We start from the raw sequence: 18368 nt of genomic DNA, 5'->3' as shown, positions 1-18368 counted from the left end.
GCTCAAGTTCTCTAGAAAATGACTTTATCTCATGAGCTTGCTCAACCACGGAGCGCTCTTAGTCATCCTGTAATCATAGAATTGCTCCATGATGTACAACTCAGTGTCAGCATCCGAGACCCCAAACTTGGCCTCGAGTGCATCCCACATATCTTTTCCATTATCAATTGACGCATAAGCATCAACTATGTTCTCACCAAGAACACTCAAGAGAGCAGCCTTAAATAGAGTATCCATTTTCTGAAAAGCTTGTGCCTGTTGAGCATCAAGCTCTTCTTCAGGTTTGCCGAGAGTGGCATCATAGCAACTCATGGTTTGAAACCATAAGACTGCTCTTACACGCCACCTCTTATAGTGGATACCCTCAAACATAGGAGGTCTCATGGAAGCAGCAAAACCACTCGGGGTAAATTGCCTATAATAAGGTTTTTGGATTGTTGGAAATATGAGTAATTTACCAAATGATTTTATTAACAGAAATACTAGATAAAGCATGACCAGAATAGTAGTGATAAAACAAGCCATGCGATTTGACAGAGAGAAGGTGAACAACATCTTCATATATGAACTGTAACTAAACATATCTAGAGCAGACAGTATAGCAAGTTGCATATATGAAATAGAGTCTAACATATCTAGGGCAAATACTAGAACAAGGAAGTGTAGCAGGACCTCTAATAGAAAGGAGAAGAACACGTACGGGACAGTAGCAGCAGAAGCGCTGGACTTGGGGTCGGTGTCCTCGCCTACCATGTCGTCGAGGAGGTCGTGGACATCGGGGAAGAAGTCGTCGGCGACCGGATCGTCCGTGATGAAGCAGCCAGTAGTCGCGCTGAGCGCTCCCCAAAAACCTTAGCACCCTTCTCCCGTACAGGACTCAAAAGGTGCGGTTTCGGAGGCCTACTGTCCCGACGTACGATGCACGCCGCAAGTCGGGATGAGGAAGATAGCAGCAGCTCAGAGATGGAACCGATGGCGAGGGAAGGAGTAGTTCTGGTGCATCTCGCAACCCGCGACGCGTCGTGACGAGGCGTGGCGTGGCGAGGCGGGCGGTGGAGGAGGAGCGTGCGTGGACTCTTGTTCTCATGCTCATACAAAGTGGGGAAAGAACCTCCCTTATAAAGAGGTCCAACTCCCTAAACTAGCAATGTGGGACTAAACTTTAGTTCCACCTCTTGCCTTGCATAAATGGGCTGCGTGGGCCTCTAGGATTTATTAGGAATTTCTGAAACTGCTATTGGGCTAGGCCCAAAATAGACAAAATTCCAGCATATCATATATTAAAAAAGAAGCGGCAAAGAAGCCGAATACAGAGTCTTTTGGCCATCACAACGCCAATCACAAGAATTAGCATCCACATCCACCAAACACACCCACCACGCGTACTACAATACTTGCTTCACCTAGGCCAACCTCATGCCGATGGCGATGGGGCAAGCCACAGAGCAACCAAGCTGCGTCACAACCGCTGCCGGAGATCTCTACAACAAGACCAAAACTCGAAGCCAACACAGACCAACGTACCCTACCCATTGAGTCAAGAAGAAGTCGGCAAGTGGACGGCAGGGCCTGGGCGGACCTAGAGACGGCGCCATCGATGAAGTTTGATGGCTTTTCACCCTGATGAAGTCTGAAGAGATGCACCGGGTTGCTAAATATAACGCAACACCCAACAAAAAATAGTTTCGCATTGCAAAAGTAATCCAGAAATATCGCACGGACCGAGCATTGTGTTTTCCTCATGTGGGCCCTTGTGGTTGATACGCAGACGAGGTGGGTCCCAAACTTTGCCGATGAGAGGGTTTTGTTTTTAGATGTTTTGTCTCTTGTTAAGAAATGCAATGTGTCAGTGACTCTCTGAAAATGGAACAAGTTTCTCGCCGCCTAGCCCCCGTCCCGATGATGCCTCTAGCGCTGTTAGAGGGCATGTGGAGGTTTATCTATGATGGATCTCGCGAGACTCGATTGACATTTTTCTTCGGTGGATGTGTGGATCCACTGAATCCGTGCTTCGTTCGTCTGCGTTCATGTGTCTACAGGTTGGATCCTTTCGATCTACGCTTCTCTTCATGGCGGCGGCTGCTGTTCTGGTGCGTTGGTCCTATGGCAACCATAGCACGGCGACTTTCCGAGTGTCTACTACAATAAAATTTGTACGACTTCAATGCGACTCGCTCTAATGCTTGTAGTCGTCGCTAGGTGGTTTACGAATCTGAATGTAATTTTTCTTCTATGAACCCAAATAAAAAACATTCTGCGATTTCATCATGTAATCCCACACGTATCATTTTGATTTCTTTTTCCAAAATAAAGAGAGCACGAGAGGTGGCAGTCAGAAATTGTCTTCTTTTTGTAAGACCTCAGCATGAAAAGTTGGAAAAATGTGCAGACTGCACTATAATAAAGGAGACGCTCCCTACAAAAAACAAAAGACCCTAAGGCCTTCCACTATGTAGTCGGTGCCCAAGGCATTAAAATATTACCAACTGGGCAGCGCTGCCCTTAAGATTTTATTTGGCACCGGGCTCACTATGTTGCATATGCAGCCTGCTAAAAACGGGACCCAGAACTCTATTCACGTGAGTTTCCTTCACCTTCTGCAGGCGGGCCATGAGCTAATTGTTTACTACTTTCTGCATTTGGCATCAGTTGGGCATCGGAGCAACTACTTGCTCCGGTTCCCACAAAAAAATTTATGACACCGGCTGGGGCAATGGAGGGATTCGGTGCCAAACTAAAAAAAAGTGAATTTGGCACCTCTTTTGGCCTACATAGTGGAAGGCCTAAGTGCCACGACAAATTCCGCCTTACGTTTTTTGTGGCGTCTTTGGATGACAATTTTAGTTATAAAAACATTAGGATGGTGTTACTTCGTGCCAAGGACGCAAAGGCAGCAACAACGAGCAGGCGACAGTTAAAATTTGACCTTGGTCTGTACTAGTAGGTACTATGGTGCAGGACATAACGTGTCCCACTGTTGTACCGCCCAATGATAAAGGCTTTTTCTTCATAGTCAATCAGCTTTACAGCAGGAGTAACGCAAGAAAATAAATATATGCAACAGAATCCAGTGTACTGCCAGCATCGAGAGACACCACAGCAAGTGCGAGTAGCAGTTCTTAAAGTTACACGCCTCATGAAAACTCTCAGTCCTGACAAAAGCCAACGCCACCCCCACACACACTGTTGCGCTCCTACCAAAGTCCTTCGGCGTTTATCACTTTGAGGATCTCGCGTCAGCTTTCGCGCGGTGACGCGTCCAAGATTTTGCTGGAGGGGTTGAAATACAGACGCGGAACAGAGAAAACTGTATTTTCTTCAGTGTATCTAACGCCATCTCTTCGGCATAGTATCTTCTTAACCAAATTTAATCACCAAATATTCTCAGGCGTGTTTATAGTTTGCATTGACGACCGGACAGATGTCAATGGCAGTGAAGATAAGCTATACTAGATGCGCATCTCAAAGAATATAGTATATGTTTAGATTGAAGAGGAATCACGCCGACCCTGAAATCTTAGTGCCACAAAGCACGTGATCAGTCACTCCACGGTCTCAAACGAAGCCACTGACCAAATCCAACAAAATCCGCAGCACAGGGAGACTCTCTCTGGGGGCTAAACTATTAATAACGCTAATCAAATAAACCCAGCAGCAGCAGCATCACCTTGTCCTAAAGCTAATCAAAGAATCTTTGGCTGCAGGACGCAGGCGAGCCAGAAAAGAATGAGACGCGGTAAAAATAAAATCCCAGAAGCGAGCAACAAGAGAGGGCTTTTGATCCCGACAAGCGGGTGCAGAAAGCAAAAGCTGAGAAAAAGCGCCGCGCTTTTCTTTCTTTCTTTGTTTATTTGCCACACTGGTACAGTAGTACTGTATGATTTTCTTGCCTATATAATTCTCGCCCTCCTCCTCCCTGCGGCTGCCACACAGGCGGCCGAGCCGAGCCGAGCGAGCAATAATTCGCACCGGCACACAGGAGCGGCAGTAATGGCCGCGTGGTGCCGGTGCCAGTGCCAGTAGCACGCAGGCAGGCAGGGGAGCAGCGCCACTGCACTGGGCACTGGTGACGCTTCGAGCCCACTCGCCACACCCTTCCCTCCCTCCCTCGCTCCCTTCGCCTCCTCAAGCCGGGCTCCCAATCTCGCGAAGCGGCGGCCCTCATTGGCCGGCGGCGGTGCGCGGCCCCGGTCGTTTCCTCCGGCGTCAGGTGCCCGTGATCTGGTAACTCACTTTCCGCCGCGGTTTTGTTTTCTCTTGCCCCTTTATGTGAGATTGCGCAGCTTGCGGCTTTGGGCTTGTGCTGACGGAAATAATTTCCGCGACTGGAGGTTGTTGCAGAGGCGGCGAGGTGAGGTGACGCGGCGGCGCGATGAGGTGGCTCAAGTCGTTGGTTGGGCTGAGGAAGGTGGAGAGGCAGCAGCATCAGCAGCGCCGCAAGGAGGATGGCGACGCCGGCCGAACAGTACGGAGCACCACCTCTACCTACCTACCTACGATTCCGCCTCTGCCTTTTTGTTCTCACCTCTGGGTTCCTTAATCCCATTTGGTCTACTTACTTACTCTGCTTGTATGTGGAAGGATCATAGCAATATTTTGCCCAGTGCTTCGTGAGAATTCATTCTTATCCTACAATAAATCTAATCTATAGGTAGCAATTGGTGCTTCTTTATGCAATGCTTTTGCAAGTTCTTGCATGTGTTGGCTTGCTGCAGATCTGGGTGATATTATTTGAGTCACCCTTTGGTTCTGCACCACTGACAAGATTGAATTTTGGGGACTGGAATTAGTCCAAAAAGAACTCAACTAATCTGTTGCTATGTAAGCACAACAACAACTATAAATTTGGAACAAGAATAGATATCTGTATAGTATTGCTACACCAGTACACCGTCCCTGATTATAAACACATGAGGAGAATATATGTTTCTGCTGCCATTTTTTTGGAATAGAGTGATGCCACATGCTCCTTTGCTGATGTGCTATGAAAATTTGCCTGTTTGCTTACACATTGTGAACTGGGGAAATTGCAGAAAAGGGATGCCGTCGATCAGTTCCACTTCCAGGATCAGCACTCCCAGGATCACGCTAGCCTTGTCGGACCAGAAGAGTTCCCTGATGGAAATGTTCCGTCAGAAGACGATTGCAGCACACCTTCATGCTCAGGACCTGGTTTCAGTACACTTAGCGTGCCACTGCCTCAAACAGAAGAGGAGCTCAAAGAGATCTGGGCTGCCACAATTATTCAGACTGCGTATAGAGCCCTACTGGTATTCACCTTTTTCTCTGTCCATTAGCAGTTAACTTCTTGCTTGCTCTGTACAGTGGGAATAATTACACATGTTTCCTAACTTGTGTATATTGATAAAATGCAAGGGGCCTGAAAATTTCAATGGTTACGTTTTTTAGAGAAATTGGATCTTGTGCTACCTTTTAACTAGTCTTGCTTGATTGCTGATGTGTGGTTAACTAGTAAAGTACTAAAGCTCCAGTCTCCAAAATACGGAGCTCCTGTGTCCAAGCAAACCTGCACCTGCAGGGCTGCATTTGCATGTGTAAGGCAGTATTAGGAGGCTTGCTATCCGTTGTATATTTAAAACCGGACTTTGTGCAGTCAGTAGGGTGTGCTGCACTTGTCTTACCTCACAAATTTCACATGGTTTTCAATTCCAACAACTATAACATACAGAGTGATTAGCATTATGTGATGACTATGCAGTTTCAGTTGAAGTAAGAAAAGCTACAGCTCGATCATCCTGATACTGTGATACATGGTAGAAGTAAAATCTATAATTCCTGGAAATGTTATGTATAGGTTTATGTTCATCGACATCAGTACTACTCCCTCCGTCCGGTAAAGAGTGTACGTTTGGCTTCAAAATTTGTCCACAAAAGAGTGTACTTCTATCTTTCCAATGCACTTTAAAGTAGAAAAAAAATTTCTCTCTCATCACACGGTAATCAAGACTAATAACAATCTACACATGGTCTTCTTAATTTCTACATGCACTTAGCTCATTGGGGGTTGGTTAATTAAAGAGGAGAGAGATTGGTGTCTTGCACTTTTCCAATGCATTTTTTACTTGACTCCATAATTTGTCCTAAAATCTCTAGATGTGCACTCTTCACCGGATGAAGGGAGTATGCAACAATGTTTGCTGGACTGTATCTTCGACATCAGTACTGTGCAACAATGTTTGATGGACTGTATGTTCATACGGCTGGCTGTCGAAGTATTAGTGCAAAGCATTGTATCCTACCAACAAGTTTATCTTGGAAACAAAGAAATGTTAGAATGTAATCGAGGAATCTGCCAAGATTGCTCTAATTGTCTATTTTCTTGTAAGGTACTAGTACTACACTAAGTTTAGCTTCATTCCTCTTCAGGCTAGGAGAGCCCGCCGAGCTTTAAAAGGACTGGTTAGGCTTCAAGCCCTTGTAAGGGGTCATATAGTGAGAAAGCAAGCTGCTATAACACTTCGGTGTATGCAAGCTTTGGTCAGGGTACAAGCCCGTGTTAGAGCAAGGCGAGTTCGTGTTTCCTTGGAAAATCAGATGGACGAGCAACAAAATAATGTAGAAGAACAAACCGGCGAGGCACATGTTCGAGAAGTTGAGGTAAGGCACACACCAGTTTGCAAAAATTGTGCTTATAATTTGTAAGACATCCTGTTATATAATTTTTTTTGTTATGCTGCTTGCCTTATTTGTTGACATCCTTTCATAAGGTTCCTGTTAGAGTTACATTTTTTTATCAGGAAATAAATGGTGGTGCAGTGCAGTTATTTGGCTTGAGTTGTTAACTTCCATTACCACCTTACTTAAAATGCAGGATGGGTGGTGTGATAGTATAGGGTCTGTGGAAGACATCCAAGCAAAATTGTTGAAGAGGCAGGAAGCAGCAGCCAAGCGTGAGAGAGCCATGGCCTATGCCCTTTCTCACCAGGTAACTTTATCATACGTTTTACCCGAGGACATTACTCAATGGTGGTAACAACATGATGCTTGAACCGTGGATTAGTGAATGCTATATAGTGCACCAAACATATTGCCCTGAACCTAAGTATAGCTTCTGGATGTCTAAGGTCATTTCGGAAGCCTCATGCTTGCTGTTTTTGTGTGATTGGCTGCACCGCACTCTACTATGTTTGCTGTTGCTACACTCCAACTTCCAGGTGTTGCTTTCATGAATAACATAGAAGTTAACCTTCCCTCCAAGCTAGCTACATAATTTTGTTCTTCATGTTTTCCTTGCTATTCTGCTCTTGATGAGCTTTTATCTGTAATTTTACTGCATAGCCAATATTAGGCCACTACTTGAAAAGAAAAAGGGAAAGCATCAGTGCTTCCTTTAGTGTTCCATCTGAAGTTTCTTCTCTCCTTTTGCAGTGGCAAGCAGGTTCAAGGCAACAGGCAGCCATTACAGCTTCTGAACTAGACAGGAACAGCTGGAGCTGGAATTGGCTGGAGAGATGGATGGCTGTCCGCCCGTGGGAGAGTCGGTTCCTGGGCATGTACGCAGCAGATGGAATTGCCATCGATACCGGAGCGCAGCACGCTGAGGGAAATGCAACCAAGGCCCCATACAGGAAACCTGTGAAAAAGCAGGTTTCAGCTCTTCATTCAAATGTGTTGATCCAGAAGGCCCGGCCCTCGAACTCAGAGGGTGGTGGCTCCTCGTCGAACCCGTCTGCCGGTTCGGCGTCAGCTAAACCGAAACGGAAGCTGCCACCGAAAGAAGGTTCTGATGAAGTCTCGTCTCGTCTTTCGGGACTTGGTGCCCGGAGCAGTAGTAATCCTAAGGAGAGGCCTGGACAGTTACAACCACGGGCCAACAAGAGGTTCTCCTTGCCTGGCACTGGTAAGTCCAAACCTTGCATCTGTTACTTCTAGTGATGCAAAGATTTCCTGCTGGTTTCAGTAACTTTTCTTCTTCGGAAAAGGCATCATTTTTTCGATAAATGTCCTTGTCTAGCATAAGTTTTTCTCATGTGTGTGCGCTATAACTACTCAGCAGTTCAGAAATAATCTCCATACTACAAGCTGTTTGTTTCCTTTTTCCCCAGAAAAAAATAAAAGCTGTTTGTTTCCTGTTCCAACTTGTGCCTCGGTTTATTACGGTTGCTTAAAGCTTCCAGATAGACTCACTTGCTACTGAAAATGTGCAGGCACAGAAACTGGCAAACGGCAAGTGAATAAACCTGCGGTGAGCCGATCCCCCAAGGCTACCGAAGACTCCCCAGCGCTGGAAGGGAAGCATCGCCGTGCCGGTTCCGTTGATCTGTTGTTCAAGAGAGTTGAGCTGCAGGCTTGACAAGCCATCTGAAGCCCTATCTACCGTCGTCAAGGTTTGAAGCATGCGACGACGGCCTTAGATTCTGGAAGGTCCATTGGAGCAATTTGCATTTATTTCTTAGCCATATAGGTATGCAGTCAAATGCTCATCTCATGAGATGAGATCTAGCTAGTGCTTGGATATGTATGTGCTGGTCAGCTGGTGCCTCTAGTCCTGGAGGTTACCATAGCTTGTACTGTTGTATTTGTAGCTAAGAGCAAGTATGGACTCACATTTTCTGGGACTATTTTTTGTACAATAAAAATTCTGAAATGTTATGTTTCAAGGGGTAACCCTGTGTTTTTCACTGGTGTGTGCTCTGTAATCTGTACCTTGCTTTTTTTTTGAGCAATTGTAGTCTGTACCTTGCTTTTTTTGAGGGGTTAGTCTGTACCTTGCTGAGTTGCTGGGCCATGGTGTCTGAAGTATAAGCTTAGTAGTAGACTTGCTTGTTAAGGCTGCGGCCCATCAGACGAAATGGGCTCCGGCCCAGCAAGAAAGCCAGCTCATTCTACCCATTCCCTTTATTCCTTGCCCCGACGCGACGCGTTTTGTTTTGTTCCGTTTCCTTGGCGTGAACCGTAGCGGAACCGTCATCCATCGACGACTTCCGTCGCGCCCGAGGCACAGCGAGGCGCCCGAAACAATTGTCTGTCTCCATGGCGGCAACGACGACGGCGACGTCGAGGCGGGCGCCGGCCGTCCTCGCCCTCGCCCTCGCCCTCCTCCTCCTCGCGGCGGCGCCCTCGGCCTCCGCCAGGGGCGACGGCAACGGCGTGTACGAGCCGTGCGCGGACGCGACGGTGAGCCGCGGCGACGGGTTCACCTTCGGGGTGGCCTTCGCGGGGCGCGACGCCTTCTTCTCCGGCGGCGTGCAGCTCTCTCCCTGCGACAGCCGCCTCAACCTGGCCGGCGCCGGCCCGCTGCTCGCGCTCTTCCGCCCCACCGTCGACGAGATTTCGCTCCTCACCGTCAACGCCTCCGGCGCCGGCGACCTGGTTAGTCGCCCTCCGCCGAGCTGCACCTCCTCAAGCCTTCCCTCCTGATTTTGCTGTTCGATCGAAGCTTTTTGTGCGAGGAATATAATCCGTAGGACGAACCCTAATTGATTTACCCATTTGCACCCCAGGGGAACTAATTGTTTGGCACAAAGAATTGTCTGCTAGCTCCTTTTTACTTCTTCTATTCTACTCTATAAATAGTAAATAAATCATGGTACTTTGCAAGCAAGAATTTGGGATGGCCATCAATCATGCAGTACGCCCTCCTTGCCTTTTGTCAATTAGTGTGTGAGGGATGAAGAAATTCAAATCGTTGGGGAGACCTCGCAAATCCATCGATGATGGCCTCTTGATTGGGGAGGTTTAAGCCAAAAAAACGGAGAGCTGGACAGTGTCCCACAAGCAACACGTCCAGACAACCGACAGCTACATTTTTGGGCTCATTGGAGGAGGGTGGATCCGTTAATGGCGCTCTCGACATGCCTCCGTGTTTCTCTGTGGCCCAACCTAGGTACTTGGTCGTCGCAATCTCGTCTGAGGATTTATTGAATGTGCTGTCCCCTCACTTTGGAGAAATTTCCCCTTCAACTGATTGATTGGGCTCAGCCGCGGATATTGTCTTTGGAGGCCGAGCTCCATGGAGCTCGGTTTTGAAAAAATTGAATTTTGTTGAATTTCATATTTTCTACATTTCAAAAAATTCTGAAAAAAACACACATTACATGAAGGCCTAACACACACGTGTGTAAATTTCCAGGGCAAAATAAGTTGAAATGAGGGCTGTGCAAAAAAGACAAATCTGAGGCTTTTTAACACATGACACTATTCATTCTCCCGGACCAGAAATTTGTCTTTTTTGTATAGGTCACATTCCAACGTTTTTCATTTTGAAATTTTACACACATAGGCATAACATACTTGTTTACTTGCACAATTTTTTTCAGATTTTTTTGAAACCGAAAAGTTTGAATTTTGATTTGTTTTCAAAAAAAGGCCTCCATGGCTCCCGGGAGCCAAACGTCCGTTCTCGCTCAGCCGTTTGTTTTTAAGATAGTAGTAGAGATGGCAGACTGTCATGATGAGGACCCTCATTTATTTCTCATCTTCCTGATCCATTGACGGCATTTTGTTTTTTTTCCCTTGCAAATATGGGTCAAGACTCAAGATGCTGCATACAGTAAGAACGATTTCAGTAGTACTGAAAATTTCAGCACACTGTAATTAGTTGCCGAGACAACCTGCTGAGAAGAACTGCACAATAGCTTTGCATAGTTCAATCATGATACAATTGTTACTTTCTTGTACTCGAGTAGATAAGATAGCCAGATAGGTGTACTTATGAAATGTCTTGTTGGACAGTTCTGACATAAAAGATGATGGGTTCATCATTAGTTCTAACATGCCGTTCTTTCACTCTGTTCCAGACATCCGCTGGTGGGTACATGGTGGCATTTGCCGGGAGGAAATTCGCGGCAAGGTCGCCGCCCGTGTTCGTCGGCAACAGCTCGTACACAGTCACCGGCTTCACCCTGGTGCGCCCATAATTAACCCGTAACCTGGGCCAAATCACCGGCGACCATCTGCTCAACTGACGCCTATCTCTGTTTCCCAGGTGTTCGAGTTCCACAAGGGCACGCTCCAGAACCTCTTCTGGAAGTCCGACGGCTGCTCGTCGTGCTCCGGGCAGGCCAACTTCGGGTGCGTCGAGAACAGTTGCGCGATCAAGACGTCGAGCTGCAGGGGCAACGGCGGCGGCGGGCAGGTGGACTGCAGCCCCGGGATCCAGTTGGCCTTCTCCGGCACGGACAAGCACGAGGCGGTGCTCAACTCGTGGTACGAGGTGTCCAAGCTGAAGCAGTACTCCCTCTTCGGCCTCTTCTCCGGCCTCAAGGACTCCCTGGCCGGCCAGTTCAGCAACTTCTTCTAGCATCGTGTCGTGTGTGCTCGGTCCGTCCACATCGTGCAGCTTCTGAAGGCAGTCACACACACCCGTTGCCTCATATTGCGTCGTCACCCGTGTAGTGTTTGTTCAAGCTGTCGCGATATACTGTCACCCGTGCATGCCGTGTGACGTTTGTAACAAAATGCTCTGTATATCGATTATCAGCTGCTACGTACGCTCGTTAACTGATAGGTATATATAGAGACAGTGTAAGCTACGTACGACGAAACTACTCCCTCCTTTCCGGTTTATAGGGCTTATCTCAAAATTTTAGTTTTTCCATTTTATAAGGCTCAATTTGGTTGTTCCCCATCACATGTTCAGACTTCAAGGTGCATTAAATCATTGCATGCAAGTGTTAAGAGAAAACTGACCAATGCATGCACTTTATGCATGCATGCATTACAATTAATGCATTCGTAAACATAATTTTTTAAGGAAAACAAGAGCATTAATTGGGTGCTTTTGCAAACTATGAAAAATATTCCACCACTCATCATCTACCTTGGTTGGTGAGATTTTTGAATTGAGCCTTATAAACCGGAAAGGAGGGAGTAGTGTATTTTTTGTAATGTATAATGTAATGGTATTTGTGTATTTTTGTGGTACGGTATGGAAGAGATGGTGGTTTGAAACGAGTACATTGATTGACTGTCCACGATGCAACTATTGGAGAAAAGTGGGATGTTGGGTGAGCTAAAATTTTGTTACTTTGGGTTGTTGTACGTTTATAAAAGGAGAGCATTCGTTTGTGACGCGCGTCCTTGTGATCCGGCCAGCGCCGGCACGTACGGTGGCCCGAGTCGAGAATGACGAGCGCTTGCACTTTGCTCTCTTCATATAAGCTACCTGATCGGACCCTCCTGCGGCCGCCAGCACCCTCCTTCCTCGCCGCAGTTAGATGACGAGGCCGATGGCGGCGGGGTGTTCCGCCTTCTCTCTCAGTGTTACATAATCTCGAGTCCGCTAGTACCAGCGTTTCTGTTCCACATGCGTTAACCAAACCCAATTGAAAAGCAACACCGACTTATAACAGGCTTTAGGCCCATCCCTCTCAAAAGACTAGCCTGTTAGGAGGGGACACCCCCGTCCTTATAAATCGTGTCCCGCCTCCTCCCACAACTGACGTGGGACTAAACCCAACACTCAGGGCCTCCACCACATGACGGCGCGGCTGGGCCGGGACACCGTGATGGCGAGGGGCGCGGTGGTGCGGCGGCGGATCCCCACAACGGCTTCATGGTGGCGTCGCCATGGTGGAGGCAGCGGAATGGTGGTGACCCTAGTGCTCCTATCGCATCACGACAACGATATGCATGATCAGTCCTTCTTGATTCTGGTCGTCGACGTGTTCCGAAACTACTGCCGGAGATCTTGCCCAAGGATATCTGGATCGGATAGAATCCGATCGTGCGCGTCCATATTAGCCTGCGCGGCTCCATGAGGGCGCGGCGTGAAGCTTTGTTTGTTTGTCGACACCATGAGACATGTCGGTATCCTGATTTTCATGGCATAGACAGCGGTGGAGAAAGTCATGGTGACTGAGATCGGAGGATCAGTAAGGCGGAGGGGGCCTTGGAGGCACTAGAGGATTTCATTTTTTGGTGGTGCTCCTCGGGTGCCGAGTCGTGACTTTCAGGATGAAAACCTAAGGTCTGATCTTCATTGGCTGTGTCTGGCAATTACCTTGCAGGTATTATTTTGAAAGCACGGACTTTCTCTAGGGTCAAAACTTAATATCTTGGATCGGCTGTCGATGGTGTTTGTGCATTTTTTTCTTCTTGAAAACATTGTTTTTTGAAGATCTTTTATGTTTTTGGGTGTTGTCTTTGGTGGTGGTTTATGGGTCATTGTGATGAGGCCTTTGTTTTTTCTCTATCTTTTATAATTTTTCTTTTTGGGCTGTGTGTATCTTAGATTTCTTTGTGACATCTTGTTGGTGTAGAGACTAAGAGTAGTTAATATCTTCACGAAATTAATATATAGAAAAGGCTTGCTCTGTTGCTCACGAAACAGAAGATACGGTTCGCCGGCCACTGGCGCGAGGGACCGAACCAACTAACGAACATTACCTTCCTACGTATACCTGGCAATTAGGCGCCTGCTCCTCTTCTTGCACGCTTGACGCAGCACTTTCATGCGGTCAGGAGACCGAGCACCTGTGGAGTATGCATGTCGCCAACTTTTCATTTCATTTCTTGTAATGCGTGACTCAGCCCATTTGGACGAGAGAGAGAGACAAAAAAAAAAGGTGTTCTGGTCAAGTGATCGGGTCAAACACGACTAACCGTATAGTATATATGAATATAATGAACACACCGCAAAAAAAAGAATATAATGAACGACGATGGCTCCGTCATCAGGGGACGGCTACCGACGGAATTTACCGCCACCCAATCCAATCCAATCCAATCCAGGCAGTTCACGTAGAATTTGCCGCCACATCCTACGATTTTTACCCATACTAGTTAATTTTCACCCCGCGTCGAGCTGGTTTGTCCGGCGCGGCGCGGCGCGCTGCAGATATGCAATCCGTTGCACATGCCCGCCTGGTGAACTTTGTACAGCCAGCTAAGCTGCGTGCCGCACTTAGCTGACGCGGTTATTAGGCTCGAGATTTCCGGTTTCCAGACATGGATAGCCGACGCCCCCACGCCACCGCGTGATCCAAGGACCGGACCCAACCTGGACGCCAAGCCATCGGATCGGATCGGATCGGGTCGGGCGTATTACTATTGGATCCACTTGCCGCAGGGAGAAGGAAGGGTGTGGGTCGCCGTCCGTCCCCTTCCTCCCACCTTCCCCGAGCACGAGACGGCAGACCCCTTCAACCCGACTCCGCGTCCCCGCCCCGATCAGTACCGGTTAAGTAACTAACCCCTTCTCCCTCCCTTGTCCACTCTGCTTCTCCCCCTCCAAGAAACCGGCGTACAGATCGATCGATCGGCCCTTGCCTGAGCCGGCAGCAGTAGACATGAACAACCTCTTCTCCAGCTCGTGGAAGCGCGCGGGCGCGGGGGGCGACGGCGGGGACCTGGAGTCGGGCGGCGTGGAGATGACGGCGCCGCCGGGCGCCGCGGCGGGGGCGAGCCTGGACCGCTTCTTCGAGGACGTGGAGTCCATCAAGGACGACCTGCGGGAGCTGGAGCGGATCCAGCGCTCCCTCCACGACGCCAACGAGTCGGGCAAGTCGCTCCACGACGCCTCCGCCGTGCGCGCGCTCCGCTCCCGCATGGACGCCGACGTCGCCGCCGCCATCAAGAAGGCCAAGGTCGTCAAGCTGCGCCTCGAGTCGCTCGACCGGGCCAACGCCGCCAACCGCTCCGTGGCCGGGTGCGGGCCGGGCTCCTCCACGGACCGCACCCGCACCTCCGTCGTGGCCGGCCTGCGCAAGAAGCTGCGGGACGCCATGGAGGCCTTCTCCTCCCTCCGCTCCCGCATCACCTCCGAGTATCGGGACACCGTCGCGCGGCGCTACTTCACGGTGACGGGGGCCCAGCCCGACGAGGCGACGCTGGACACGCTGGCGGAGACGGGCGAGGGGGAGCGGTTCCTGCAGCGGGCCATCGCGGAGCAGCAGGGCCGCGGGGAGGTGCTGGGCGTGGTGGCGGAGATCCAGGAGCGGCACGGCGCCGTGGCGGACCTGGAGAGGTCGCTGCTGGAGCTGCAGCAGGTGTTCAACGACATGGCCGTGCTGGTGGCGGCGCAGGGGGAGCAGCTGGACGACATCGAGGGCCACGTCGGGCGGGCAAGGTCGTTCGTGGACCGGGGGCGCGAGCAGCTGCAGGTCGCCCGCAAGCACCAGAAGAGCTCCCGCAAGTGGACCTGCATCGGCATCGGCATCCTGCTCGTCATTATACTTATCATCGTCATCCCCATCGTGCTCACGAACACCAACAAGAGCAGCAACAACAACAACCAGCAGTAGCCTGTGGATCTGCCTGCCCGTGGCGATGATGATCCGGGCTTGCTTGCTTCTTGCTGGGTGTTGTTGGTTGTTTTTTGTGGAATTTTTTGCGATTGTAATTACTCCGTCCGTGCGGTTCGTTGAGCCACTCGATTATGTTACTATACTAGTAAAAATGCCCGTGCGTTGCAACGGGTCAAAAAGATAGCAAAATCTGCTTTATGTGTGTCATTGCGCAACATTTCTTATATTCAATTCTGATTATCTCTTTTTTGGAGTATGAAGTGTGGATTTGAATAAGCCACCTTAACATCCTTCATCTGATTAAAGAGTACTTGTGCATGGAATAGTTTGTCAATCCTTTTTTTACTTTTCGAGAGAACATGAATATTTATTTATTTTAAAGTAACATATTTGAATTTTTTTATCATTTTTAAGTGGGATTTTTTATAATTAGCATTTTTTAACACATGATTTTTGAAAATAATTTTGATTTATATATTTTTTGAAAATATTCTTAAATACAAACATTTTTTAAAAATTGGTACATTTCTAGGACATATTGAATGAGAGGAGACATGAGCAGGCGGCGGCAGTGCTTGGCCCAAACAAAACACTTCATGCTCGTGTCTCCTCGTCGTTCTAGGGACACAAAGCACTTCATGTCGTGTTCTTCCACCATGGCCATCAGACTATATTTTTTTAAAAGCGAACGGGCAACCAAACTGTTGCAGCTGTCATCGGTTGACCGCCGCTTCATCGGTTGCCGCTTCATCGGTTTGTTTGTGACAAAAAAACCAAGTTATTAAAAATAACCTTAGATCAAATGAGTACACATAATATTGGATGTAATATAAAAATAACCAAGCATAATTTATATGAACCCCACAGATTCAAAACAACAGAAAAGTATGAATGGTCATTGCCGGCCAACTTTTTTGTATGCGAGAAGAGAATGGCCATTGAATTAGAGCATGTTCAGGTGCACGCACGCAACCGATGTTATTTATTTTAATTGCTCCCTTCTCGGCCCGTGCACATTCAGCAACAGCATCGTTCTTTTTATTCTTTTCCTTTAATGCTCATACATAAGAGCAAATTTTATTCCTTCATATTTCTTTCATTTTTTGCTTTATAAGAGCCGAATTTACTCCTTTTAATCTCTTCCCTTTCCTTATGAGTGAAATAATTTCTTTCCTTTCTGCTTATATAAGAGCCGAGTTTTCTCCTTCTTTTAATTTCTTCTCTTTCCTTATGAGTGGAATAATTCCTTTCCATTTTTCTTACATGAGAGCCGAATTTACTTCCTTTAATTCCTTCTCTTTCATTTTGAGTGGAATAATTTCTTTCCTTATTGCTTACATAAGAGCCGAGTTTACTCCTTTTAATTCCTTCTCTTTTCTTCCTGCTTGTATTCCGGGACCCACTCCTTGAGTTGGCTTATTGATTTCGAATCATACACATGTATAAATTGGTGGGACATCGATGGCAGATTATATGACCCTCACTATTTTTATGTAAAGACCCCAAATAAGAGGTGGCCTTGTTGCCTCCAACTTTTCATTCCCTTTGAATCTTCTAACACAAAGGCCAGCCAGGTCACAGGGGCTGAGACATTTAAACTCACCTTCCCTTTAGTTGCCAATTTGAAGGGAGGGATTGAATTAGGCTGTGTTTATGGCCAATTAAGATGCCACTGTCCATGAGCGATCAATTTAAAATCAAAAGTGATAACCTAGCTTCTAATATAAATAAAAATCCAATTCTTCTGTAGTTGGATACCCAAATTTAGCATACTGCACATTCATCTCTCTTATTGTTAGTGTTTTGTTCTGCAAAAATAGGTTCAGTATTAAAAATCAAGGCAACTTCTCTGCACACAATTTCCTGGAAAGAGACAGCAAACCTTTGCATCACTCAAATGTCGCAGGTGACTTGTTTTAGTTCAGGATCTTGAAAAAGTCAAACCAACATACCTTTCCCGCTAACAGCCAGCAGTGGTAAGCATGTGCCGCTGGAGCCCGACCAACTTCCCTTCATCCCTTGATCCCATTTACTGTCTCCTATCCACGGCGACAAAGGGAAAAAGGTTTCAGCGGACTTAGGTGGGCATCCACGTTCAGGTTTCAGAGGGAGAAGACTCACTGCCTGCTGCTAAGGTCAGGACCGTGGTCGTCCATCTCCGCTTTGCTGGCCGATAAGATCATTCAGATTGACCAGCCAGCTGGGTACTCATCACCTTGCTCTGCTGAATCTGCTTGAGGCTGTCATTGGTGCTCCGCGAGGTCTGCAGCCAGGCTCTGAAGTCCTCGATTTGCTGTTCGATTCACCACAGTGAGCAGGGAACAATGTCAGGAGAACAATGCCGCTTTCCGATCAAGGCGGTAGAATAAATCAAGATTATTTCGAAACTAGTAAGATGCCCGTGCGTTGCACGGCTAACCAAAATGCATTGATCTAGAGTAGTTTATTTCACAACTTATGTGGTGGTCATCTCATGTGTAACAAATATCAATATGTTTTTTTTGGATATATTCATTCTGCTTTTGAGCTCACAAGCATCCGGGTGAAGAGTAAATGCAGACAGAATAGCAAACATAACAAACCTATTCTTGCAAACAAACACGTTCCAGTGTTCAAGCTGCATGCAAAACTTCATGAAGAAAAAACACTTGTGGTGCTTTGCAAAAAAAAAAGCTTTTAAAATAGTTTTTTAACGATTTGTTTATTTTTCTAGTCCAACATTAATATTATTTTTCATGAAATGTTGCACAAATAGTTCTACATGTTTGTTTCCAAAAGATTTCTTTAAATTTTATTGATATTATTTGAGCTCAAGAGCCAAGTTCATGTCCCATCTTCCTTCTGGCATTTCTTATGCAACAATCAAGTAAAAAAATAGGACGAACCTATAATTAGATCCTTGCCGTGCTGAGCTGAGTCGGGCCGAGCAATTACAGAATAGGCATTTCTTCCATATGTTACAATTACATATCTGCAACTGCAGAAGAAGATTTTCTTCTTCATCAATACCCATACATTGGTCCTTGTCAAATCAGAAGGCGAAGGGCAGTGCATCTCACCTCCCCACACTCTGTTCCATCTATGAGAGTGTGATCAACATGGATTGCGTTGCCGGGAAGGGGGAAATAATAGTAGGTGGTGGCTGCGCCGCCGAGGATG

At 47.3% G+C, this 18368-nt stretch overlaps 3 protein-coding genes across 4 annotated transcripts; all 3 read left to right on the top strand.

The window, feature by feature from the left end:
* The first annotated feature begins 3919 nt into the window (after positions 1 to 3919).
* LOC119303458 (protein IQ-DOMAIN 1-like) lies at positions 3920 to 8642 on the top strand. 2 transcript variants are annotated; one of them, XM_037580587.1, is made up of 7 exons: positions 3920 to 4224; positions 4342 to 4465; positions 5034 to 5270; positions 6388 to 6618; positions 6833 to 6946; positions 7390 to 7861; positions 8169 to 8642. In XM_037580587.1, the coding sequence occupies exons 2-7, from the start codon at positions 4373 to 4375 to the stop codon at positions 8312 to 8314; spliced, it is 1293 nt and encodes a 430-aa protein (XP_037436484.1). In that variant the 5' UTR covers positions 3920 to 4224; positions 4342 to 4372; the 3' UTR covers positions 8315 to 8642. The 2 variants fall into 2 exon arrangements, with proteins under 2 accessions (XP_037436484.1, XP_037436483.1); XM_037580586.1 differs by having other exon boundaries at positions 4332 to 4465.
* A 268-nt stretch (positions 8643 to 8910) lies between these two features.
* LOC119303460 lies at positions 8911 to 11560 on the top strand. Its single transcript, XM_037580588.1, has 3 exons — positions 8911 to 9333; positions 10761 to 10868; positions 10949 to 11560. The coding sequence occupies exons 1-3, from the start codon at positions 8995 to 8997 to the stop codon at positions 11261 to 11263; spliced, it is 762 nt and encodes a 253-aa protein (XP_037436485.1). The 5' UTR covers positions 8911 to 8994; the 3' UTR covers positions 11264 to 11560.
* A 2498-nt stretch (positions 11561 to 14058) lies between these two features.
* LOC119303457 (syntaxin-121-like) lies at positions 14059 to 15453 on the top strand. Its single transcript, XM_037580585.1, has one exon. The coding sequence runs from the start codon at positions 14253 to 14255 to the stop codon at positions 15204 to 15206; it is 954 nt and encodes a 317-aa protein (XP_037436482.1). The 5' UTR covers positions 14059 to 14252; the 3' UTR covers positions 15207 to 15453.
* Positions 15454 to 18368: the final 2915 nt, after the last annotated feature.

Source organism: Triticum dicoccoides, chromosome 5A (genome assembly GCF_002162155.2).
Source record: "Triticum dicoccoides isolate Atlit2015 ecotype Zavitan chromosome 5A, WEW_v2.0, whole genome shotgun sequence".
Taxonomy (NCBI): Eukaryota; Viridiplantae; Streptophyta; class Magnoliopsida; order Poales; family Poaceae; genus Triticum; species Triticum dicoccoides.
The sequence above is the reverse complement of the archived record's forward strand: the minus strand, read 5'-3'. Positions and strand labels throughout refer to the sequence as shown.

Coding starts and splice junctions, on each gene's coding strand:
- LOC119303458 (XM_037580587.1), top strand. CDS start 4,373: ATGAGGTGGCTCAAGTCGTTGGTTGGGCTGAGGAAGGTGGAGAGGCAG. Junction 6,619..6,832: donor CACATGTTCGAGAAGTTGAG/GTAAGGCACACA, acceptor CTTAAAATGCAG/GATGGGTGGTGTGATAGTAT. Junction 6,947..7,389: donor CCTATGCCCTTTCTCACCAG/GTAACTTTATCA, acceptor CTCCTTTTGCAG/TGGCAAGCAGGTTCAAGGCA.
- LOC119303460 (XM_037580588.1), top strand. CDS start 8,995: ATGGCGGCAACGACGACGGCGACGTCGAGGCGGGCGCCGGCCGTCCTC. Junction 9,334..10,760: donor CCTCCGGCGCCGGCGACCTG/GTTAGTCGCCCT, acceptor ACTCTGTTCCAG/ACATCCGCTGGTGGGTACAT. Junction 10,869..10,948: donor CAGTCACCGGCTTCACCCTG/GTGCGCCCATAA, acceptor TCTGTTTCCCAG/GTGTTCGAGTTCCACAAGGG.
- LOC119303457 (XM_037580585.1), top strand. CDS start 14,253: ATGAACAACCTCTTCTCCAGCTCGTGGAAGCGCGCGGGCGCGGGGGGC.